Source organism: Gasterosteus aculeatus, chromosome 13 (assembly GCF_964276395.1).
Source record: "Gasterosteus aculeatus chromosome 13, fGasAcu3.hap1.1, whole genome shotgun sequence".
Lineage (NCBI taxonomy): Eukaryota > Metazoa > Chordata > Actinopteri > Perciformes > Gasterosteidae > Gasterosteus > Gasterosteus aculeatus.
In genome coordinates, this window is record NC_135701.1 from 20,134,393 (window position 1) to 20,158,963 (window position 24,571).

At 46.1% G+C, this 24,571-nt stretch overlaps 3 protein-coding genes across 6 annotated transcripts in view; 1 reads left to right on the forward strand and 2 right to left on the reverse strand.

Annotated features, from left to right (window-relative positions):
* Positions 1-14,912, reverse strand: part of ksr2 (kinase suppressor of ras 2) — a 56,994-nt gene extending 42,082 nt beyond the window's left edge. For 3 of the 4 annotated variants that reach the window (XM_078086151.1, XM_078086152.1, XM_040196401.2), the window contains exons 1-4: positions 14,074-14,912; positions 7,091-7,231; positions 6,369-6,519; positions 532-567 (exon numbers count right to left, since the gene is read on the reverse strand). In XM_078086151.1, the coding sequence (XP_077942277.1) occupies positions 532-567; positions 6,369-6,519; positions 7,091-7,231; positions 14,074-14,247 (502 nt within the window). In that variant the 5' untranslated portion in view covers positions 14,248-14,912. The remainder of the gene's footprint in view (positions 1-531; positions 568-6,368; positions 6,520-7,090; positions 7,232-14,073) is intronic. The other variant, XM_040196402.2, reaches the window with a different exon arrangement.
* A 155-nt stretch (positions 14,913-15,067) lies between these two features.
* On the forward strand, positions 15,068-19,192 carry rfc5 (replication factor C (activator 1) 5). Its single transcript, XM_040196404.2, has 11 exons — positions 15,068-15,980; positions 16,651-16,715; positions 16,857-16,993; positions 17,078-17,157; positions 17,262-17,335; positions 17,761-17,920; positions 18,068-18,149; positions 18,248-18,377; positions 18,485-18,562; positions 18,795-18,849; positions 18,941-19,192. The coding sequence occupies exons 1-11, from the start codon at positions 15,934-15,936 to the stop codon at positions 19,038-19,040; spliced, it is 1,008 nt and encodes a 335-aa protein (XP_040052338.1). The 5' UTR covers positions 15,068-15,933; the 3' UTR covers positions 19,041-19,192.
* wsb2 (WD repeat and SOCS box containing 2) lies at positions 19,158-24,199 on the reverse strand. The gene is made up of 9 exons (XM_040196403.2): positions 23,802-24,199; positions 23,446-23,614; positions 22,232-22,434; positions 22,014-22,145; positions 20,991-21,091; positions 20,350-20,546; positions 20,133-20,222; positions 19,929-20,045; positions 19,158-19,699 (listed from the first exon to the last, which is right to left on the reverse strand). The coding sequence occupies exons 1-9, from the start codon at positions 23,839-23,841 to the stop codon at positions 19,492-19,494; spliced, it is 1,257 nt and encodes a 418-aa protein (XP_040052337.2). The 5' UTR covers positions 23,842-24,199; the 3' UTR covers positions 19,158-19,491.
* Between the last annotated feature and the right edge of the window lie 372 nt (positions 24,200-24,571).

The window sequence follows — 24,571 nt, forward strand, 5'->3', positions numbered from 1 at the left end:
GATTTTGAAGGAGATGACATGTTCAAATAAAACGCAAACTGCATGTCTCGATACCACGTGGGTGAGCAAATGTGTTATTTCCTAACTTGAGGGAACGCTTTTGTGTAACATGGCGTCTCGTGTTAAGCTGAAGTGGTTCTCGTCGTGCACTTGACATTAAAACACTCATTAGCTCTGCTCCTTGATTGCAGCAGTGAGAGTAATCCGCGGCTGGTATTCACGACCTGCAAATGTGCTCCGTTTGGGTTAATGAAGATTAACGCCGCTTGTAATCGGATGGGAGCATGTAATGCGGCGGTGCTGAAACCGGTTGATGTGGAGCAGATTAAGCGCGAATGGATGTCGCAGGAGAGAAATAAAGACCAAAAAAAAAAACGGAACAGGCCGAAGCTGCACGAGCGGCAGCAAGCCGACTTGCCAACGAAACGAAACTTTCTGCAGGATGAGACACAGAGAGAGAGAGCGGAAGCAAAATAACTGAAGGTGAGCAGCCGAAATGAGTGTCTCTGAACTCAGAGGACAATACTTTACCTCCATTACTGTGCAATTCGTCCTCCTCAAGTTGTTCTTCAGAAAAGGGACAAAAAGAAAACGATGTGTTTATTGATCCGGCAGAGACACAGCGGAAACAGATAAGTGAAGGATCGATTTGCGGGGGGCGAAATCTACCTCACACTTCTCCACAAGCTGCAATCGAACAGCGAGTCACATTCTTCATGCAAATGTTTGTCATCAACTTTTTTTGATGTTATTTTGTTTTTTTGTTTTTTTTTGTTGTTGTTTGAGTCAGTTATTTTTTTTATTCCCCATGACAACGTCTCCAAGGCACCGCGAGCATCAAAAGCACAGACTTCAAAACACAACATCAGCACCGGCAACATCAAATGAAGCGCGGAGAATATCTCCCATAAAAGGTCCCGCCGGAGTCGCTGAACATGATGAATAAAAAAAAAAGGGAAAGCCGGCGGCCTTTCCTGTCCTGTAATGTTATGAAGAAGAGGCCCGCGAGGGTCGACTGCTTGAGGTACGAGACGGCAGCAGAGACACGAGGGACATAAAACACAGGGACTTCCAAGGGTCTCCTTTTTATAATTTAAATGCATTAGTTTAAAATTATTTCTGGAAACCTCCCCAAAAAATACTCTTTTTTTCTTTAAACAAAAGTTTGTGTTCAGCTCTGGAGAAACTTGGCTAAACGCTAAAATTCTCCTGCGGCCCCCCCCCCCAAATAAATGTAGTTCTTTAATTGATTCTGAGACCTAAAAGCAAGAAAACCCACGTTGGTGTTTGTAGAACAAACATTTGAACGTGAGTTTTGTTCAAGAATCAGCGGCTACTTTGAGTTTGTAGCTTCATAGCTTTACGCGTCCATGTCATGGACCAGCTGTAAAACGATGACCCTCCTGCTCTCTGGCTGAAATCTTTTCTTATCAGTCAACCTGGTGTTGTCTCTACGGTCGTCATGGAAACCTGCGTGTAGATATCGATCCCCTGCGGCAGATTTTGTGAAAATTCCAAAGTAAAGTGGGCCTGAGGAAAATGCGGCCGCGTGATTGTACTTTACCTCGAGCGATGCTCCGGACACGCAATTTACAACCTGAGGACCGAGCTCACACTTAATGTGCCTAAAGCCACACGAAGAGGCAGCCATCTCTCCCCCGAAAAAACCCCTTCGGGATCACGCCGAGATTGGGAAGGAGGAATGAAACCTCGTGTGAAGGACGATGGGTAAGAGAGAAGCAGATAGCTTTGAGTCGAGCGGAGGGATTTAACACCTGAAAGGTATGAGGTGCCACTTTGTGCAGTCCATTGAGCACCATGCAAGATCCAACAAGATTATCTTTTTTGAAAACGTCGCTCCAATAACCGTCGACTTGAATGACGAGCTTCTCTTTGGTAATTATATTCCTGCGAGCCGCACTTTCCAAAATGGCCTTTGACGGCGCGCCTCAAGCTGAAAACCCCGGGAAACGTCTCTTCGGGAGAAGTAATGAACTTTAATCACACTTCATGAAACTGTGGCTTCACGTAATGAATCAATTCATCAATTGCACTACTGTATCTTAGCAACCGCTCCAGCGAAATAGTAACAAGACTCGACATGTGAATTTCTCGTCTCACGTGATCGCACGCGCTCCTCCGGCTGATTCGAGTGGCTTGTGCTTGTTAGAATGTGCTTTTAAGAGCTTCCCCTTTTTATTCTTCATGTAGCTTGTAGATTATTACCACTTTCAGAATCTGTTTACGCAGAGCAGCAGCATTTAGATTCATTGCAGAATTCCTTCTGCAAAATCACTTTTCTTTCACCTCATTGTGCGGCGATCATTAAAAATGCCGCCGCATCCTCGGATCAATCCTTCCCCACGTGGATCAGCCGTCGATGTCCCGGGGGGGGGGTTGAAGCCCCACAGGTGCGTCAACGTGTTTCCCTCTAATTCACACATTGGCATCGGAGGAGCCTCTTCATCCGGATCCCACAGAACGACACGCGGCTGGAATCGGCCAACGGCGTTTGCCTCTTCGCGTAGCTCCAGGGCTAATTTGTGCTAATCAATGTCCCCCCCCGTCCTTTCCTTTTGCACCCCCCACCCCTGCAGTGACTGATGCAGACGGCACACGGGGGACGTCATTGGGACAGTGTTTAAACATGCGGCGAGGCATCGGGGAACGGCAGATAACAGCCTCACAGCTGAACTAATTACCTGTGGATGTGCCGCTTCTTTGGGCTAAATGGCGGCGAAATGCCACCAGGATTCTGGCTGCTTCACCCAGCTGCCAGCGCCAGAGTCCCTTTTGCAATCCGGACTCCTCTAAGAGGAGGGTTTATGGATGTTCTTGCCGCGTAATCAGCGGGAGCTCACTGGGCAATTAGCTAACAGCCTGAGAAGGAGCACCCGGGGGTCCCCAGGAAGACGGGGGTGTCGGGGGGGTGTTTTGGTCAATTCTCCCGCCGATCGTTTTGCTTCCCTGTTGCATCTGCTCTTTTCTTCTCGGCGTGGCAGCGTCGCTGCCTTCTCTTCCTCGCCCCAGTTTCCTCTCATGCCGCCCCGGCGTCCTTCTTCTTGCCTCCCCTCTCCCCCCGTTGCTCATCATCCGGGCCTCTCTGTCTACGTCTCCCTTTGTGGATGATGGCATTTGAAGCCAATTAGGTGTTTGTACGCATGTAAAGCTGTCAAGAGGGGGCACGGCGACATTCCTTCTCCCTATCAAAGACCACTAGCGCCGAGGCCCTTAGGAGACCGGAGTCGTGCTGAGCAAAGATCAACGCTATTAGCCCCATCAAGCCCGAACTCGTGCTCAAGAAACGTTAACTGTACACGTGTGTGTGTGTGTGTGTGTGTGTGTGTGTGTGTCTGCGTGTGTTTAAGAGGACTAGTCTAGAGGGCCGGGCTGGGTAATGTGTGTGTGTGTGTATCGCGGCGCGAAGGACCGACCGGCTGCCTCAGAGTCGAATGACTCACCGCAACTCGTGGTCTGCGATCCCAGGAGCCCGGACGGAGAAGCCTCCTATTAGCTGGCGTCAGCGTCCTCCCTCCGCGGAGCGACATCCACTCACAGCGCTCTGCGGTTATCACTGCCAAGGACGGGACACGTGCACCAACGTCCACGTTTCCCGTCCTTGGCAGTGATAACGTCCACGTTTGCCAATTTTAACATCGTTCCTGATGACTCATAAACTGGATCAACATATTCTCTTCATATTAAACACATAGAATGTGTAAATCCTCCGCTCTTATTCACGATGCTTCAATGAGTATCTGTACTTTTGCAACAACCTCTGGATTTTTAATACAGTAACTTGAGATGTGAGCACATCCTCTGCTTCATGCCTAGCAACGCGTGCACGTCTTTTAGTCTTGTATAAACATATATATATATTTATATGCGTGCAGAATATGAATAACGCTGCCGCACAGCCTGTATTTCTCAGGCTGAAATTGTGCCTCCCTCGGCGCCGTGTGCCGGCGGTTTGTTGCCGTGGTGCATTCACACGTCTCCAGCCAGCCCCCGTTTTTCAGAGCCCATTAGTGGCTCTTTGTGGCCGGGCCCCTGCCTGCGGAGAGCCGCGGAGGGAGAGCGGGCGGGCGGAGGGCTCGGCGGAGGCTTTTATGCTACTGTGAACCGGGTGTGGAACTTTGGTCATGTGGTCAGATGTGGACCCGCCTTCATCACCCCGTCCCTTTAACACCGCTCCATTGCACAAGACAGGTGATACATACAGCATCGGGTTACAAAAGGTCCAAACTGGATTATTCTGATTTGGAGAGGGGGGGGATGTGACGCCTGAGGCCTGACCGGTCTGAACACAGCTGGACCGGAGCCTGACGGGCAACGCCGGGGTGACGGCGGCCTGTCTGCTTGTCTTTCTGGACCACGACAACCGCGCCGATCCCGTCCATCTAAGTGTGAATGAATCCTAATCCAACACAGGAGAACAAAATGCTGCGAAGAAGAAGAAGTTAAACCTCCTCTACCAGAATACTCTTCTAACAAATACCGATTTGTTAAAACACAATGAGGGAAAACTACTCAATCAGTTTAGTTAATTATTCAGCAACGCCTTTCATCTAAAAGGACATCTGTTACAGAATAGTGTGTGTGCGTGTGTGTGTGTGTGTGTGCGTGTGTGTGTGTGTGTGTGGGAGTAGAGGAGAAACAGACATGTTATCAAACGGGTTTACGAAAGGTTGTAACTAAACCTCAGCGAGGTTCTACTGCCCCCTTGTGGCGCCTTTGTGTCATTGCGGGAGACCAGACTGAACTCAAAGTGCGGCCTGCAGCGCCACCTGGTGTGCAAGCAGTGAACAAAGGAAACGCACCTGTGGCATCACAGCAAAACAGACGGAGCGAGTCCACAACTGGACTGAAAGCCGAAGAATAAAAGCAATTTGAGTAAATGAATCCACCTATCACAGGGGTCGGAGGTTCGATCCCCGGCTCCTCCTCCCCACATGTCAAAGTGTCCTTGAGCAGGGCACTGAACCCTAATTTGCTTGCGGTGGTCCGGTGGCCGTTACAGTGTGGATCGCATCAACCAGCAGATAAAACCAACGCACCTTCATAAACACCCGATAACAATAAAAGGGTTCTTCATTGGAGCTCAGCGGTGCACATTAACATTCAGCACGTCAATAAAGGGGAAAATTGAGAGAGACCACGGAGCATAAAGGCTTCAGGTCACTTGTGTTTTTAACTCATTTTAAAAACTCATTTGAAGTTTCTACAGCATAAAATGTGCATGTTTGTTTCAGCTGGATTTAGTAAAACCAGCAGCGCTGTCCTTCTTTGCAGGGACACAGTTGAACAAAGGCCAAAGATAAAGGCGGCAGATGAAGTCAAACAACGCGTTGCCTCCCTCGCTTATTACTAGAGAACGTTCATTTGACTCCATGTAGAAAATGCACAAACGTGAAATTCGGCGGTGGAGAACCTGAGGAGGCCGATTGCAAAATAAGCCTGTCTCTATAAACTCTTTAAAGCAGGAACAAATAATAACTCCTCCTCGTATGATCGAGTAAATCGGTGCACGTGTGATGAAGAGAACGGCGCCACCTGCAGGCACGGCAGCGGCACTGCGCGCATCAAAAAAACATCCGTTCTTTGGGAATTTATCAGGAGATGACGTCACAGCTCGTGGCCACGTGTCGCGTCTGAAGCAGGATAACGAGGAAGGGATTTGCTGTTGCTAAATATAGCAGGATGTAAACAAGCATCCTTCTGCTTTCTCACGGTGTCTCTGCATGTTTGGGCTCCATTAAGCAATAATCGGGAATATTTTACGTTACTGCAGCCGGTTTGTGAACCGCACGGTGTCATTTCCTACTTTCTAAGCAACCGTTATGGTTAAACTCACTTTATTTGTTCCTCAAAGTGCTTACAGTAAGTAAAAGATTTTAAGAATTTAGTTTAGGAATCTAATTTAATATATTGCTATCAATTTAGAACCGCCAGACTACTTCTGTATTGTCTGATCTTTGTTACATGTCCCCTCGTTTTGTCATTTTCTGTCAGCTCTCTGCTGTATAGTGTCGCACAAAAGCATAAAATACAACATATAACGTTAACACAATAAGTCACTGAATGCAAAAGATTGTTTTTTCCTTGCTTCATATTGTCACCCTGCTGGAATAATATAAATTTGGCGGCAAAATGGTGCTCATCATGTTTTGTAAACATAATAAATGCAGACGCACAATCGGATCATCCTCTAAAAATAAATGAAACCCACACGAAACGTTGAGTCTTATTTGGTTCCTGCTAAATAAAAACGTCTTATAGAGACGATAATTCTGAACGAGACGAATTGAAAGGCGGGCGTGTCCGTGCGCGTGTGCGAGCTCCTCCCCCGGGCGTCGTGGGGAGCTTACCGAGCTGGTGGGCCTTCCTGAGGCAGGAGAGCGAGGCGTTGAGTCGGGCGCACTCCTCTTCGTTGGCGCCAAACTTCTGCAGCTGCTCGCTCACCTCCTCCTCGCTCTTGTCCAGCAGGCCCTCCAGGGTCACCTCGCCCGGGCTCATCTCCTGCCACAACACACCACAATCGCACCGTGACGCAAGCAGCGCGGGGTTTATGGTCAACGAGGCAGTCAGGGGGACGGTTTAGAACTTTTTTTCAGTTTGTGGGCACTTGAACGTGGATGGAGGTCATGGACCGTGCCGTATTAAAGCATCGGATCCGTGTTCATCTTCTGCCATCATTTTACAACCTTAAGGCGCTTGTCAGTTAAGAGAAAACACCTGGAAATATAAGCGTTTATAGCTCATTAAGGGAAGAATTCATCTTCTAATTGCCACAGAAAGACATCAGCAAAAGATGAAATTTTAACTTGACATTTGTATTTCAAGAGAAAAGTTTGGGGGTTTTCTTGAAGCAAGCATCTAGCGGCCATTAGAGGAACCTCAGCATAAAACAAATGTCTCTGCTGATCGACAGAAAAAGGCCTTCGTGATAAATGCAGATAATTCCATTAAAGACAGAAAGATGTCGCGTGCTGTGGCCTTCAAAGTCGCCACATCTTCAGGGGGTAATTTAGTTTGACAGCTCTGAGCTACACATTGCAAGGTGAGCTTCTCTTTGCAGGGGACGTGTTACCTGCGTGACCTCCTTCCTCAGGTTGACGATGCGGAACCAGTGGCCGAGGCGGGGGAAGTCCTCCAGCTCCACGCTGCGCTCCTCTAAGGCCACTTTGCACTTGCAGGACAGCTGGCGGCTGAAGTACTTCACCAACTTCCCCTGAGGGACAGAGGGACGCACACAGTGAGGCACGGCGGCGAACTCGCCTTCTGCACGCGGGTCAACCTTCTTCTCCCTTTTTCATCTCTCCACTCAAACTACAGGTGGGATTCCTCCTTTTCTAGTTTATAACCAGAAGAAAACCAATATAAATACGATGCAGTTTGCTTACTGCTCTGGAAAAGAAAATAATTTAAACAATGCATCACATTAGTTCCCCATTATTATCAATAACTTTATGAATGTTTAACTGTCTAACATAAAAATATTTTTGTAGATCTTTTAAACTTAATTCTACATTTATGCATCAACAGGCTGAAGAACCAGGGCAGAACCCTCAAAGGGGCAAAAGGTTTAATTGTTTATAATACAGCGGGATTCTTTCCATGAAGACATTCTTTTAACTAACAAACTACAGGGAGGGTCTCTGGTTGCCCTCGCAAAGGAAGTGTCCCTTGTAAATAGGATTTAAAGGGTTAAGCAAGTTTAAACAATCAAGCCGTTAATAGAAATTGTAGACAGACCTTTTAATTCATTGTGGTCCTAAGAAACATTATACATAGACACTGAATCCCATCACAGACCCGACCTCTGACCTTTTCTGTATTTATCCAATCTCAATAAATCCCCATCTAAGCTGTCAGAAGGTGAACACTGTGTGGATTCAAGGGAATTAGTCAAAATTACAGATACAATAAGTGATTCCATAACAAAAAAAAAAGATTCCAAAGCCTTAATGACACCTTATAGTTATTCAATGGTTAGATTATGCTGCCATGTTCACATTTAAGTCTTTGTCAATACATATGTAATGTGCTGTAAACAAAGCTCCCCTTAAAAACACAAACAGCTTTCTTTTTATTGTGTACAGATTATATTAAATAAGTTAAAATGAGCTGATGACTAATATGGAGATATTTTGACAGAGATGTTTGAAAGTGTATTTTTAAACCTTGAGGCTAACGTTAGCAATTTAGCTAACGCCCAAGCTAGCCTTAGCTTAGCTCGGGCGTTAAGCAAAGCTAATCACGTTGCAGCTCAACATAAGCGTAGCTATTAAAACGGATTAGTATATTCATTGAACACACAGTCAAGTTTCTCTATTTCACCGAAGTAAGACTAATGTCGTCTTAGTAGAACTATATTTTTGTGTTGTAGATGAAACCAACAAACGGTAAGTGGAAAGTAGCAACTAGCTCCATCTTTGTCATGGATTTAAACCGGAGGACTCGGGTCACAGACGTGTTTTAACGTGTGCGAGGTTCGGTACACAAAACTCAAAAAACGTAACCCGGTCGTAGACGAGGTTCAATATTGTGACGCCTGCAACCGCCTTTATTTAAATATAAAAACTTCTACTTTTGGCAATTTTGCAGATGATACTTTGAATATGACTATTTCTGCGTTTAGCTTGAAAACAAAATCCTTTGTGACCTGGAAACCTAAACAGTGGGTACGGAAAGTATTCAGACCCTTTACATTTTCACTCTTTGTTTCATTGCAGCCGTTTGCTAAAATCAAAAAAAGTCCATTTTATTTCTCATTAATTAAAACCCTGAAATATCACATGGTCATAATACTTTTCGTACCCACTGAATTATTAATAGATGATTAAAGAATGGGAGAGCAGCAAACGTACATCGATAAATGTGTTGACATGAAGAATGAATTCACAGCGTGTACATTTGTGACACAACAATCGGTCCGATGGAAGATGAGGAAAAGGTGCAGGCCCACACTGGGTGACGTGACGGCCGAGGACTTGAGGATGATGCATCCGAATGGCTCCGTTCCAAACGCACGCCTGCAAAGCGGCTGCTGGAGAGGAGACGCCGCCGGCCGACGTCCCGCTGCACACCGAAGCAGAAAGCAGGAGGACGGACTCACGAGTGACCTCCGAATGCAGCGAGGCCGGCAGCAGCTTCCCACTGACGCTGCTCGCCTCCTACAGAGAAACACGCTGAGGGGTTGACTGTGTGCTGGAGATCAGCTTCTCACAGGGAAGGGCCCTCGCGCCCTATTTATACCAACGAAGAAGATGCCCAACATGTCCAGAGAGAAACAGAAATCGAACAAAGCCACTAAAACACCAGCAAATTACACAAAGACCAGACACACAACCTGACTACAGAAACACAACCTGACTACAGAAACACAACCTGACTACAGAGACACAACCTGACTACAGAAACACAACCTGACTACAGAAACACAACCTGACTACAGAGACACAACCTGACTACAGAGACACAACCTGACTATAGACACACAACCTGACTACAAAGAGACACAACCTCACTACAGAGACACAACCTGACTACAGAAACACAACCTGACTACAAAGAGACACAACCTGACTACAGAAACACAACCTGACTACAGAGACACAACCTGACTATAGACACACAACCTGACTACAAAGAGACACAACCTGACTATAGACACACAACCTGACTACAAAGAGACACAACCTGACTACAGCAACACAACCTGACTACAAAGAGACACAACCTCACTACAGAGACACAACCTCACTACAGAGACACAACCTGACTACAAAGAGACACAACCTCACTACAGAGACACAACCTGACTACAGAAACACAACCTGACTACAAAGAGACACAACCTGACTATAGAGACACAACCTGACTACAGAAACACAACCTGACTACAAAGAGTCACAACCTGACTACAGAAACACAACCTGACTACAAAGAGACACAACCTGACTACAAAGAGACACAACCTCACTACAGAGACACAACCTGACTACAGAAACACAACCTGACTACAAAGAGACACAACCTGACTACAGAAACACAACCTGACTACAGAGACACAAACTGACTACAAAGAGACACAGCCTGACTACAGAAACACAACCTGACTACAGAGACACAAAATGACTACAAAGAGACACAACCTGACTACAGAGACACAACCTGACTACAGAGACACAACCTGACTACAGAAACACAACCTGACTACAGAGACAACTTGACTACAAAGAGACACAGACTAACTACAAAGACACACAACCTGACCACAGAGACACAACCTAACTACAAAGACACAATCTGACTAGAGACACAACCTGACTACAGAGACACAGACAAACTACAAAGACACACAACCTGACCACAGAGACACAACCTAACTACAAAGACACAACCTGACTACAAAGACACAACCTGACTACAAAGAGACACAGACAAACTACAAAGACATTAAAAAAACATTACAAAGAGACACAAAAACATAACTTCAAATTGCTGCAAAACTAGAACTAAAAGACACAACAAGACCTCATAGAGTAGGACCACACAAAACAACCCCCATAACGACAAAAAGAAATGACACCGAGGCGACACAACGTCGTGACAAAGAAACACAAACTATCCACTCAGAAAAAGGCCACCAACTAAAACTATAAACACGTCCGTCTTGTGTGTCATGAAGCTCTCATGAGTAAAGTGTCTCGCTATTTCTAATTTACACGATCTCAACACATAAAGCTACACATGTGTAGAGAAGTTTGTGTTTTGTAACACTTTTCCAGCAGAGCTGTCTCTTTATGTCACATTTAACACCCAGCAAGCGAGCAACACTGATTCTCCACCGTTCACCTGACGCCAAAATGACTCTTTTTAAACCCAAAATAGAGGTTAAACTGGAGCACTGCAGCCAGTCCCGAGAGAGCTGCGAAACGGATTGTATTCTTCGAGGTTAATGTGAATCAGATGTCTCCTGCTTGAGGGGAAAGTTGCCTTTTGTCAAGAAATACAAATAGTTATTAGGGCCTTTTTTAACGAAACATGTCAAATATCAGTGGGTACGGAAATGAGGGAGTCTCTCGCGTTCACAGTGGATACAAATTGTTCAGTGAGAGCGGCATTGCCGTCCTAAAATCTCCAGTCGGAGCGGTTTACAGTGAGCCAAACTTTACTCCCTCGCTCAAAACCCCCAGAAGGGACTGAACATACTGTTCTGTGGGCAGGTGCACAAGCTGCAAGAGTTAGCAGGCCGACAACAGCAACCCACCAGCTGAAAAGTCCCCCCGTTTCAACGCTTTATCATTTTTACCTTCTGTCTCTGCTCCCTTTGAGAGAGCAGCGCGTGTTTTCTTTACACCATCAAGTTAAAAAAAAGCAATCAATGGAAGAAGTAATATTTTAGTGCAGGTAAAAATATATGTTAAAGAATATGAGGGTGGACAATATATGAATAGTAACTATTTAGAACAATAAAATCCCCATGAACAAAAGTATGAGGCGAAATTTACCATAAAAAACATAAGTAAAGAAACATAATTTCATGAAAACACTTTTTTAAACTTAAAGTATAGTGTCATTTCTATTTGACACAAACTCTTCTCACATGCTGCCCGACCGGTTAATCAATAGACATATAGACAACCGACCTTTACTTCTGCACCGGCTTCAGGTCTGATAAACCAGACGCATTAAAGTTACGCCAAACTCAGGCAAGGTTTAATGGCGAGGGGCTCGTTTCATACACTTTCCCTTACTTAGATGGTATAAACACAACATCTATCTCTAGAACTTTATTTGTTTTAAAAGGAAACATGTTTCCACCTTTGAAGCCAGAAACAACAGCAGGAATTATAAATATACTTGTATACTACAACAGCGCAGGATTTTACCTGCCTTTCAGGAATTACATAATCAAGTCACATGATTATCATTTGTCTGCATCTCTATAAAAGCCTGAAAAAATGTAAAAAATAAAGAAAACACATCAAGCACATGGATCAATGGAGCGTAACCGAGGGATACCGCCGGCCATGCTTAATCGCATTAACGCAGACCGGAAAGGAGACTCCATGAGATTGCGGCACAATCAGGTATTGATAAAAACGTTATTTTTACCAGGGGAATGTTCCAACGGGAGAATCACAGCCCACAACAGTACGTGACGACCAAAATATCTCACTCTGACCTGGATTCCTCCTGGTGTTTCTACACACGTAACACAAATGATCTGGCGTCATCTGCATTATTTATTGTGCAGCCTGGTATTACGTGTAAACTAAAACCCTTTTGGAAGTCACCGACGAATGAGAAAACCGCCAGAGGACCAGTCAGACGTCGTGTTGTAGGATTATTCTGAAAATAATTGCATTCATCTTTTAAACGCTCTTGGCTCATGTGGTCAGAGATGTTGGCTCCAACTTTCAGACAATGGCAGTAATAAATACGTAACTTGAGGTGATATTTGTATTTCCCGCATTAAATTCTACAGGTAGAAATATTTGATCAATGACTAAAATATAACTATAGTGTGGACACTTTGAGTTGTCTTCTTCTCTTTGCTGCCCTTTGCAGCCCCCAGTGACGTGTTTCCCATCAATCATTCAGGCAACAAGTGACATAAACAATAAAACGCGCCAGCGGTCAGAGGCCCCTCGGAGCAACGCGTCTCAAATACCACAGATGTCAACTTTTTAAGGGAGAGTATTAGTTAATGGACATTAGCGAAAAGCTTGTTTGTGTAACTTTTCATTACATTGTCAAAAGAAATGTAACACTAAAGGTGGGGAAAAAAGCTGTCGTTGCCTTTTAAAACAACTAGAGGACTTTAACTTCCGCCAATTTACGCTTTAAGATTTAAGAGAAAGTAGGAATTTATCCCCAAAGAGGTAAAGTAACGACCACATCCACAAAACCAGTCATACCGCAAGAAAAATAAGCTAATATAAATACGTTAACAACATAAAACTAGGACAAGCAATACAGTACCCACAATGCATTGCAAGCACTTGAGGGAGCACAGTGCCCGCCACACATTTGAACTTTGATCCCCTCTCCTCTTCATTTACAAACTCCACTTCAGGCGCAGCGTTCAATGTGCAAATATGAGCTGGTTTATGGGTAAATTTTGTATGATACAGCTGATGCCCCGGTGGGGTTTGGGGGGGGGTAGTTTGTGGCCCTCGTGAGTAACTATTTTTCATGCAATATCCCAATTATATCCCCTCTTGGGACCCAGACAACTCAGCGCTGAGTTTATGGCGACTTTATCGCCCCCTTAATGGTATTTGCTTAAATCCCCAGAGGCTTCACCAGAACAGTCTCACAGGCCTCGCTGGTGAGTTTTCTCTGACCTTATCACACTATATTGCATTTTCTTTTTGTAATGTCCCATAGCAGCATTTCACTGATGATAGGGGGGGGGTTAAGTGGTTTACAAAAAACAAAACGGAAAGTCTGGTACCTCGAGCTCACAACACTACACGGACAGTATGGTCATTACGTAACGCAATTTTCGGACCCCCCCCCCTCACCTCTCTCTCTCTCTCTCTCTCTCTCTCTCTCACAGGACAATTAAACCGGATAACGACATTTGGTACAAATGTCAGTAATCCGCTGCGCCTTGCGTAACGGCGGGGCCTGGATGCGCCGCGGGGACAGATGCGCAGGCTGGCGTCGGGAGCGGATTGTAAACACGGGCCTCGGCCGCCGCACATTTCCCCGTGATGGAGAAGAGCCACCTTCTCTCAACGCCACCTGCAGAATGCGCAAGCCCGTAACAGCGCCACTGCAGCCCCGTGTAGCCCTCTTGATTTATTGCACTGCACGAAATCAGATGAGCGGCGCAGGGGCTTTAAGCGGAAATCTGGTGCACGTTTATGCAACGGCAACACCGGCACCGGGCAGAAAGACGGGGTTGTCGTTGGAAAGGCACCGGCGGGGGGGGGGGGGGGGGGGGGGGGAATAAAATGCACAGTGGCCTAGTAACACACAGCACACGGTGACAGCCCCCCCGCGTTGGTTTTAGATGAAGATGCGGAGCAGAAATTGCGCTCAGATGGTCCTTACCTCCAGCGTTCGTATCTCTTTTTGTGTCAAGTCGTTGGATGTGGCACATTTGGTCCGTAAACCCTCCAAACTAGAAATGCTTATGTCTATCATGTTCTGCACCAACTCGCACTGCTGCAAGGCTTTCTGCAAACTAAGATCCTGCTCCTCGCTTTTTGTCATCTCCTCGTTCATAGTTTTTGGCGTGCAGTGGTCGTTGTTTCCTCTTTGCACTTCAAAAAAAAAAATACAATAAATAAACAACAAAATCAGAAACGGAAGGCGGAGGAGCCCGCGGAACAGGGCAACCCGCGAAGCGCCATGGAAGGGGGGAGGAAGAAGAAGAAGAAGAAGATGTTGTAGCTTTTCACACACGGGGTTTGAGCCGTGACAGAGACGACTCCATTGCGACAACAAATCCTCGCAGTTCCTGCCGCCTCATCAAAGGTGCTTCTGCGGCCAAATCAAACGCAGCGGGGAGACGCGCCGAGCGGGACTGCGCGCTCCGCCTCAGCATCCACCGGGTGCCGCTCCGCTTCCACTGGGTCCAGTTTAAGAAGGAGGGGGTGGGGGGGGGGGGGGCAAACAGAGAGAAGCAGTTCAGCGCATCATAAGCGGACGTATAGGTGGAGGGGGGGGGGCGCGAGGGAGGAGGGGGAGGAGGAGGGGTGAAGAGGGCGGAGGGGGGGGTGCTGGTTTTAGAGGTGCTGATGCGAGGATCGGATGCAGGTACTCCCCGTCTCTCTTGGCAGCGGCTGCATCCCGGTTCGCTCCCACCACGCCGACATGTTTCCCGTCAATCAAATCCACAGCAACAGCGGCGGCATCGCATCGACAGGGGCGCCGTCGTGAGGGGCCGCTATCGCGAGATTTGCGTCAGGTGCGGCGGTCTTAGGCCCGTTTCAATTTAACACGTTTTTTTTACCCGTTTGTGGGGGGGGCTCTGTGCAATGATCATAGTTTTGTACACACACTTGGATGCTGACACTCATATGCAAACACGTATGTGTGCAGGCTTTACAAACACAGGTTTCCAACTTGCATGCTTACTTTTAGTTCACCCTCCAGCTGCCCTCACAAAGTGCACAGTGTGTCTTCTAGTATGCACTCGATTGAGCATATACTACTTATATTCTTTTTACAGAATTCCTTATTGTTACAGCGAGAACTTCCACCCGCTTGTTTAATTATGTAAGGAGGTATTATACAGTAGGTCAGAATGTTCTGAGAAGTAGGATATACATCCGCATCCTGTTTTTTTTTAGTAAACCACAGATGACAGAAGTTGGTGCCATTCTGGCATGTCTGTGTTTGCCACGTTTTCTCCATCCCCGTGACTATACAGTGAGTTTAATCTCTATTCATTTTTATTGATAGAATACATTGATTTTTTTATGAATTTGGGAGCGTTACTAATATGTTTAATTACGATTTTCTTAAATATTTATACAAATTACAATATTTGTTTACAATGAGGGTCACTTGTGGAAAGGATTGTACAACGCTGTCTTCACCCTTTTATGAAAGGGCTCAAAGCCAAATCAAATTTCTATATATCTTATCTTATTTCAAGGGGAAAAGACACGGTAGCAGCTGACTCTTGGTTCAACCATTTCCCTTACAGTAAAATAACGTCTTTTAAGCTATAACTGTGTCACATCTCAGTATCTTTCTGTTGTCTCACACACGTTTTAGTGGGCATTCGTGTTGTCATTGAAGCCCCGCCCACAGGGGATGGTAAAGCGATCCTATTGGACGTACGTCATGATGTTGCACGCACGTTTTTGTTGTGGAGCGCGCCAAAGGGCCACTGTGGAAGTGCTAAAAACTCTGGGAGAAGTTCTCACAGCTTTGAGCTAAAGTTCCCAGTCTACGAGACACATGGCTTCTACAAATAAAGGGCCGTTACAGTCCAGAAACTTACCATGGTGAGTTGAAAGTCGTTACTAATTAAAAATAGGTTGAATTAGTTAATGCTAGCTAGCTAACAGAACGTTATGGATTCAGGATAGCAGCTCCTCGCTGTGTTCATCCCGACTAACGTTGGCTTTTCCGAAATACAATCATCTAATCTAATAAAATGAATATTAGCTGCATCGTTAGCTAACAGCTAAGTTAGTCAATGCATCCAGCTAGCATCATAGACCGTTAACTATGTCTCTGGCTAGTATCACATTAGCATTGCCGTGCAGCCACTTCAACGCAGAGGCTCACCGGAAGTGTGTCTGCTAGGAAACAATTATAAACAGCGTGTATTTCATATTTCTTTGCGTGCATATTGCAAATGCAAAAAGGCCGAATGGAACAAAGCTACCAAACAATTTGACGGCTTTATAAATCACAACTTAAAGTCTGTTTTTGCCCAAACATATAACCAAGCTTCTTTAACATGACTAATCCCTATCGAAGTTCCTTCTCTTGTTTATACCAGAATATTGAGACTTTTCGGGGTTTTACTATAACGCTAAACGGTAACACATCTCAGTGTTGCAATCATTGGTCATCTAGCAATTGAATATTTATTATTGCTTTTATTATTATTATTATTATTTCTATTAACATTATCAATTGACGTTGTCTTTCTTCTGCGGATTCCAGGGTTGAAAAATATAGACCACAGAAACTAGATGATCTGATCTCACACAAAGATATTCTGAGCACAAGTAAGTATGAGTATGGTTTATTAATATAATGTATCCAATCCACAGTTGTGATATCGTCATTGTACCACCTGTCACCTAATAATGTTGCTTTTAGATGAATAATGGCGCTTAAAGGTTCATTACTGTTTCGTATGTCTTCAGTCCAGAGGTTTATCAGTGAGGAGAAGCTTCCCCATCTCTTGTTCTACGGCCCCCCCGGAACCGGCAAAACCTCCACCATCCTCGCCTGTGCCAAGCAGCTGTACAAGGAGAAGGAATTCAACTCCATGGTGTTGGAGGTACACTAAAAGGGTTTTGCATCGCTTTAGCGGCGAGAACACGTTGTCTCTTTGATGTGACCACTCGTTTTTTTTCTCCCGCAGCTGAACGCGTCAGACGACAGAGGCATCGATGTCGTACGAGGTCCCGTTCTGAGCTTCGCCAGCACCAGGACCATCTTCAAGTAGGACAGACGGAAATCCATCCTCCTTAAATCACTTCACGTGCAGCCTGTAGAATGATTCAAACGGCTGCCTCTCCGTCCGTCCCGTCCCTCTCGTCCTCCAGGAGGGGCTTCAAGTTGGTGATACTGGACGAGGCCGATGCCATGACCCAGGATGCCCAGAATGCATTGCGGCGAGGTAAGCCATCTGTTCGGCCCGGGCGCTGCCCGCTGTGAGCCACACGGCTCACTGAGCAGCAGGACAACCGGGGCCAACTGGGGAATTACAGCGAGTCCGCTGTCAGTCAGCCTGAGAGAGAAATATCTGCCGGAGCATTTGTTTCTAAACTATCGTTGTGAAATTCATGCAATGTATATAGATATAGCAAACATATATATATGTATATATAGAAGTGTGGAAGTCCTCGACAAGAATCCAGAGGATAAAGTGTCTCCTGTGTGTTTAGAGTGAGTTGTATCAGCGGGGAAACGTGCCACAGTTTGTGTATTATTTCTTATTTTGGGGTTCTTGCGTACAGCTTTTTGTCTTTCCCCGTTCTTAGTTCCATTGATTTCTCACGTGTGTTTCTGCTGCTCTCTTCTCTCTCTCTCTTTGTGCCCCAGTCATTGAGAAGTTCACTGAAAACACTCGCTTCTGTCTGATCTGCAACTACCTGTCCAAGATCATCCCGGCTCTGCAGTCTCGATGCACCAGATTTCGCTTCGGCCCGCTGTCCCCGGACCAGATGATCCCTCGGCTGGAGCATGTTGTCCAGCAGGAGAGGTGAGTGTGAGAGAGGATGTTTCCCCTCCGTCTACTGTGAAACCAAATCTAAGGGAGAAGACGTTTGAAGGTGCTGCTTCCAGAAACTAATAAAGGATGTTGCTTAGTTAAGTGTTACTTGCAGTGACACGTCTGTTTTTGTGGCAGCATTGACATAAATCCCGGTGGAATGAAGGCCATTGTGACCTTATCGTCGGGCGACATGAGAAGATCGCTCAACATACTGCAGGTACGGCCCAGAGGCTCATCTCCATCAATCCACCTCCTTGTGGTCAGTCCGTTCTACTCATTGATGGCGTTTTATTATTCCGCCCCGTGTGATTTCAGAGCACCAGTATGGCGTACGGGAAGGTGACCGAGGACACGGTGTACACCTGCACAGGTCACCCCCTCCGCTCAGATATAGCCAACATCCTCGACTGGTCCCTCAACAAAGACTTCACCACGGCGTACAAGCGTATCCTAACGAGACCGCTCGGCCTTCAGGGTTCCCTGAACGCAACGCAGCAACGCACATTTAAGATACCACACTAGTTCTACTGTTCTTTAACTGGTCATCCACAGAAATCCTTCAGCTGAAGACGTTGAAAGGTTTGGCCCTGAATGATATCCTCACTGAGGTCCATCTGCTTATACACAGAGGTGAGCTTTTCTCCAACTGAAGGGGGTAACATTTAGATTAAAACCAGCCAACTATGTTTTTAGTTCTTCACATCAGAGCGATTACTCTGATCTAAAGAGGATTAAAGGGTTTAGTTTCTCTACATTAGGATCACTTCTGGCTTCAGGAGGTAGAAGTTGTCCATTTGATTCCCTTTGAATGTAGTTTTATTAGGCCGCAGTGTTATATCTGGATCATTTTGTCTCGTTCCAGTGGACTTTCCTCCAGCGATTCGGATCGGTCTGCTCATCAAGCTTGCTGACATCGAGTACGTGAGATTCCTTCTCGTGAACTAACGTTAATGGCAGAAAGTACTTTAGACACGAGGCCTTCGGACTCATGACGTGTCGTCTCCTCAGGCACCGGCTCGCCTCGGGGACCGATGAGAAGATCCAGCTGAGCTCCATGGTGGCCGCGTTCCAGGCCGTCAGAGACATGGTGGTCAGCGAGGCCTCCTAGACGCACGCCGCCGCGAGGTCCCGTCTCTTCAGCTCTAACCGACAATTTCCTCTGTGACGACCCGTTCTGTGTGTCTCAAACGCCACACTGTTACAAATACAACTAAGAACATGTACATGTGTTAGAATCTGTTTAATAAAACTTTCATTATGTCCAGTTTCTATCTTCTATCAACAATTAGCATGTGCAGGTAAAGTGCAGTGGGTAACACTCATGTGCGCCGTTTTATGATAACAGAAATACATCAGATATTTACACAATAAATTATAATATAAAATTGTGATATTCAAGTGAACATGATATGCGTTATCTTAGTGCAATAAAGGGAATCCTTCATCTTAATTAATTTAAGCGAAGCTTCCTGAGCTGTGAAAGCTTCTCAATCGGCAAAACAAATATAAAAAAGATCACACACACAACAGTCGCTTCAAATGTCGCTTGTTGCTTTGCGTTAGTGTTCCCAGTCCTCTTCGTCTGAGGAGGAGCAGCAGGTCTCGGGGATGTTCCTGTAGGTGAGGTACTGGAGGATCCTCTTGGGGAGGGGCAGCGGCTCCATCTGGTGGGTGGAGACCGAGTGGCGCAGGACGGACCGGCTCAGGTGGCAAAGGCTGGGCACCGTCCTGGGCGCCTTCCAGAACCTCACGTGGCCGTCTCTGGTTCTGTTACGGGGGGTAAAGTTAAAGAGGGATGGCTAAAGTCTGCACCGCAAATCATTGGAGAACCAAAGCAAATTAATATGACTTATTTTTTAGAAAAACTATGAAGGCCGGTTAAGATGTTTATGTGTGACTGAGTCACCATAGACATCCACTGTGTAGTCGGCAGCGCACTCCTACAGTGCACCATCAGGCAGTATTTCAAAGTGCTGATGAGGGCTGGTTGCTTTACCCTGTGGCGACCACTCCCCCCTTCGGGTGGTACTTGCAGCAGAGCCCGTTGGAGTCTCGGTCGGCTTTCGTCTGCATCACCATCCCTCGCTGCCCCGGCTCCCAGATCCGCAGAGCTCTGCAAACGCAAGCGCATCGGTCTGAAAGCGCTCCGTCGCCAGTTATGTGAAAAGATTGGCGAGATGGGAGCCGATGATGTAATCACCTGTCGTCGGTGACCATCGCCAAGTGCAAGCCGTTGGGAGAGAACTGTATCGCCGAGATTTGGTTTTGCCCGTAATCATCAAAGAAGTCACTGAGGAAAAGTTGAACAGGTTTTAAAGAACGAGTCACACATCTCAAAACAAACAATAAAGCCGCAGAATTCCGGATACACGTTTCATTCGAGGTGCATTTGGGGAATAAAAACTGTGTAAACTTACGCCATTGTGGCCAGTTTCTCGGCCGTGTACGGGTCCCAGAGGTCGACCCACCAGCTGGAGCCGCTGAAGGCGGCGGTGGCGAGCACGGCCCCGTCGGGGGAGAAGTCGCAGGAGGACAGGAGGTACAAGGTCTTGTGGATCCCCCCTGCAAGGTTCCTGATGAAGGTGTAAGACCGCAGACTCCACAGACACACCATCTGAGGAGGCGGGATCACACGGGTCTATGCCAGCACTTTGACCATCAATGACGAAAACCAATCAGTACAAGTTGACAGAAATAAAATGGAGTAGCTATAAAAAAAGGAAATGCAGTTGGAAAGGTGAAATAACGGCATCATCTCTTTAGCGGACAATCATTGCAGTGTCGTCGAAAAGCAAACCTGATGCAGGATCATATTCCAAGAAAGTCATCCTTGGTTGACTAAAACAAAGTTGTGCAACAGAAAAATATTTGCCTGCTCGATGGTTCCTGGAGGCGTAAAGAGGGCAGCCGGAAGACTTTAGTTTCGCCTAATCTACGCATGGATGAATATCTATGAAAACTAAATGTCCTCTGGGTCGACGTCACTCGTTTTGGTGTTTCTGTTGTTCGCCTTAGAGTTTCACAGGAAACAACATTCTTTTGCAATGACACAACTCACTCGGTCAAATCTGCCGACAGAGGCGATCATGCTGCAGTCTGAGGACACGCTGCAGCAGCTGATCCAGTCTTTATGGCCGGACAGGACCTGCACCTTTTTACCTACAGACAGACGAAAAAAACTGAGCAAAACCCAACGAGACACAAAACATGAGAGAATGTGACTCATTTACGTAACATAACAATTTGTCCGCTTTCCACCTCTTGCATTGACAAAGGAGGTGAGAAATTGTTTTAAGTTGGAACGCTTGGATTTATTGAAAAACTATAAATTTGCGCACACATAATACTTATCAATGCATAACAGGAGGCTCAAGGCTGTTTTCCACTGGCTTCATTCGACACACCAAACCCATTGGGTAACACAGCAAGCCTTTAATGGCATTAACTTTGGCCTGCGTTGTGTTCAGGGACGCTCCGACTCTCTGTTCAGTTGCTGTGAGGCCTCGCATTTGCCAAACTATAAAAACTGACATGTACTTAATGCATAAGACTTAAGCGTGAAAGTTTGTCCTGTCAAGAAGCTAAATGTCTGTGTTGGATCTCTGAACACACCAACGGGGCGACGTGATGCCACGCTGGCATAGACGTGTTTGGGGCTGGATTAGAAGTCTCGGTGATTCTTGTTGATATTAGATGAAACCCCTTCTGTCAATATAAGAACATCCGATATGGCTCAAGAAAAAGTCTACAGTAAAAGCCAGCGGGCTGAACATGCAAACGTGGAGACCAGCTTAACCAACAGGTTAATTTGGTCATCTCATTTAATAATCCAACAAAACACAGCATGTTTCATGATGTCATTCAGTAACATCTGACCTGAATGTAAACAAACACTCCTTGACACAACAAACGCTTAGTTTGCGTTGCATTTTGATAAGTAAACACAAGTAAGGACGGTTTGTGAACATCACTCAACATTCTGTTTGCACAAGACAGAAGGCGAAACATCCTTCTGAAACAGTTTGAGGAGTCTGGAGTTATTGAGAAGGTACACAACAAAACAACACACACACACACACACCTTTCTGAGCCAGGTCCCAAATCCTCAAAGTCTTGTCCCGAGACGTTGATATGAGCGTGAGCGTCCCGTTCTGAGGGAAGACCAGGTCCCTCACGACGCCTTCATGGCCATGGAGGTCAAATACAACGTCACCTGAACATAAAAGACAAAAAGCGGTTTAAAAATCAACCTGAAAACATCGACGGGGACACCTCCCCCAGCAGAGAGCAGGCGCTCACCTGTAAACACGCTCCAGATTTTGATCACTCCGTTCTCCAAGCCGGTGGCCAGGAGCAGGCTGCCGTTTCCTTTAGACGACGCTTTAGCCTGCCACGCCGCCGCGGCTGACTTCGGAGGGCGGGGCCCGAAGGCGAGGCCCCACACCGGGTGGCCACAACTGAAGCTCTTGTCTCCTCGGTCGGTCTCTCCGTTCTGACTGTCTCTGTTGGGCAAGAAGAGCATCAAGCGAGCAGATACCACGAGGAGATGAACTCAGATGGAACATTGGGTCAGAGGCTGGTGGTTGAATGATGCTGCCTTCAAGTGCAGTTGGAGACGGACGTAAACAACAGTGACCCTAGTATAACCGGAAAGACCGATTTCAAGGCTGTCCTTTTATATTTAATACATGATTATAGTGTCCTAAAGGATTCCCTGCAATAATATCATTAAGATTACAGGTTATAGTTTTACAATAAATGCCATCAGTCCTTCGTCTTTGTGTATTTTATCGATAATACGATATATCCTTGAACTCTGTGTTCCAGCATTTCAATGGAAAAAACCAAAAGAACTTGATTTATTTCATCTGCTTCACTTTATTTTGCTTCGGCTTCCCCCATACTATTTATTTTTGTACTGACTACCATTAGTAGCTGCATCTTTCTTACATTTTATACCAGGCAAATCGACATGTTAAGTTTAAAAAAACATAGTATTGTTTTAATATTTGGCAACAAAATGCAGTTGTACGAAGATCGTATTACGAGTCCAAAGGCTTCAATATGAATTAATAAGACTTAATTAATAATTAAAGAACTAAATATTTAACTCCACTATAAAATGAAAGCAATCTAATGAATATATAAAACTTTACACATTGTAATGAAATGCTTTTTCCACCAGCACTTCAAAAAGCAGTTTGTTTCTGTATATTTCTATTTGATGATTGCAGCCCAATGTAATTTCTACTTGCATAACATTTCATTTTGCCACTTTTTAACACAAGTCTCAACAATTATTCATGCCAAATAAAAAAAATTGGTATAATTTTGTTTTAAATCCCTGTTCCCCTCTGTTAAACTACACTTGATGGTAATAACTAAATCAGCCTTCAACAGATGTTTCTGACCCTATGTGGTTGGAATTTCCATCCTTGTTTGACATAAAGCCCACATGTACGAGCGACACCTGAACGCGTCCCGCGTGCATCAAACGTCCCGACAGAACCTACTCGGAGTCCAGAGGCCAGGCGACCACCCAGACGATCCCGTGTCCCATCGACCAGGCGAACCAGGCTCCGTCCGGGGAGAAGTCCACGCTCCAGGTCTCGCATCCCGCGCGGCCCTCCAGGGCCGGAGGACGCCTCGTCTTCAGCTCCAGCACCAGGGCCGGGTCGGACGCTGGAAGAGAGAACCGGGAGGGCGACGCAAATTCAACGGCTGAGCGGACTCGCCCTCCAACCGCCGCCGGCGGGGAAGAGCTCGCGCGCCGCCGCCGCCCGCCCCCCTCCTCTAGAGGTCTAACCGCTGCCTGGTTACCGGCCGTGGCGATGGCAACGGGCGCGAGCTCGGGTAATATGCGACTTACGTGTCTGCCGTAGGTCCGCGTTAGTTTCCGTGGAGCACATAGTTTCCCCTCTTCACATGCCTCGCTTTAACGCCGTGGATGCGTCGTCTCCGCGTGACGGCAGCCGGCCATTCGCCTGAAGGACGGACGGTCCCGTTGAGTGCGCAGAGGGACGGAGGGAGCTGCGCTCGGGCTTGTCCGGGGCGCGATGTGACAAGCGGGCCAGTGAGGGGAAAACAAGCTATGCAGTTGACTTCCGGTTCGCCCGAGTCACTCCGTGGGCTGCCATTGGCTGTGGTGTCGCCAAACGTCATCGAGTTTTTCCCTTTACATTACGTAATCTGAAAGCAGCGCCACGCCCCCTCAGTAAATTCGATCGCAGCGTGCAGGGATCGCATTGTTTCCAGCGGCGAGTAATGTGCTCATTAAGACACGACGGGTCAGTTAACACAGCTGATCTGATTGCGGTTAATAGTGTTATATTCTTGCCAAGAACCCACTAGTCTTTTTTTCTTCTTTTTTACATACTTTTTATATTTATCACAATAGCGTCATTTTAACTTGTTTATGTCCAAACACTCCAACTTTGAAAAACAAAGTATCTAACCAATAACAAAAGGCCGCTAGGCCAGAAAGTATTTTGAAAAAAGTTTTTTTTAACGCCATGGTAATGATGAAAAACGTTGTGGAAAATAAAAGTAAAAAAATATTATATTAATATAAGAAACATTTTTTGAAAAAAATGTAAGTCAAAAAACGTTTTTTTTTTTAAAAGTCTGGTTGAAAAATGT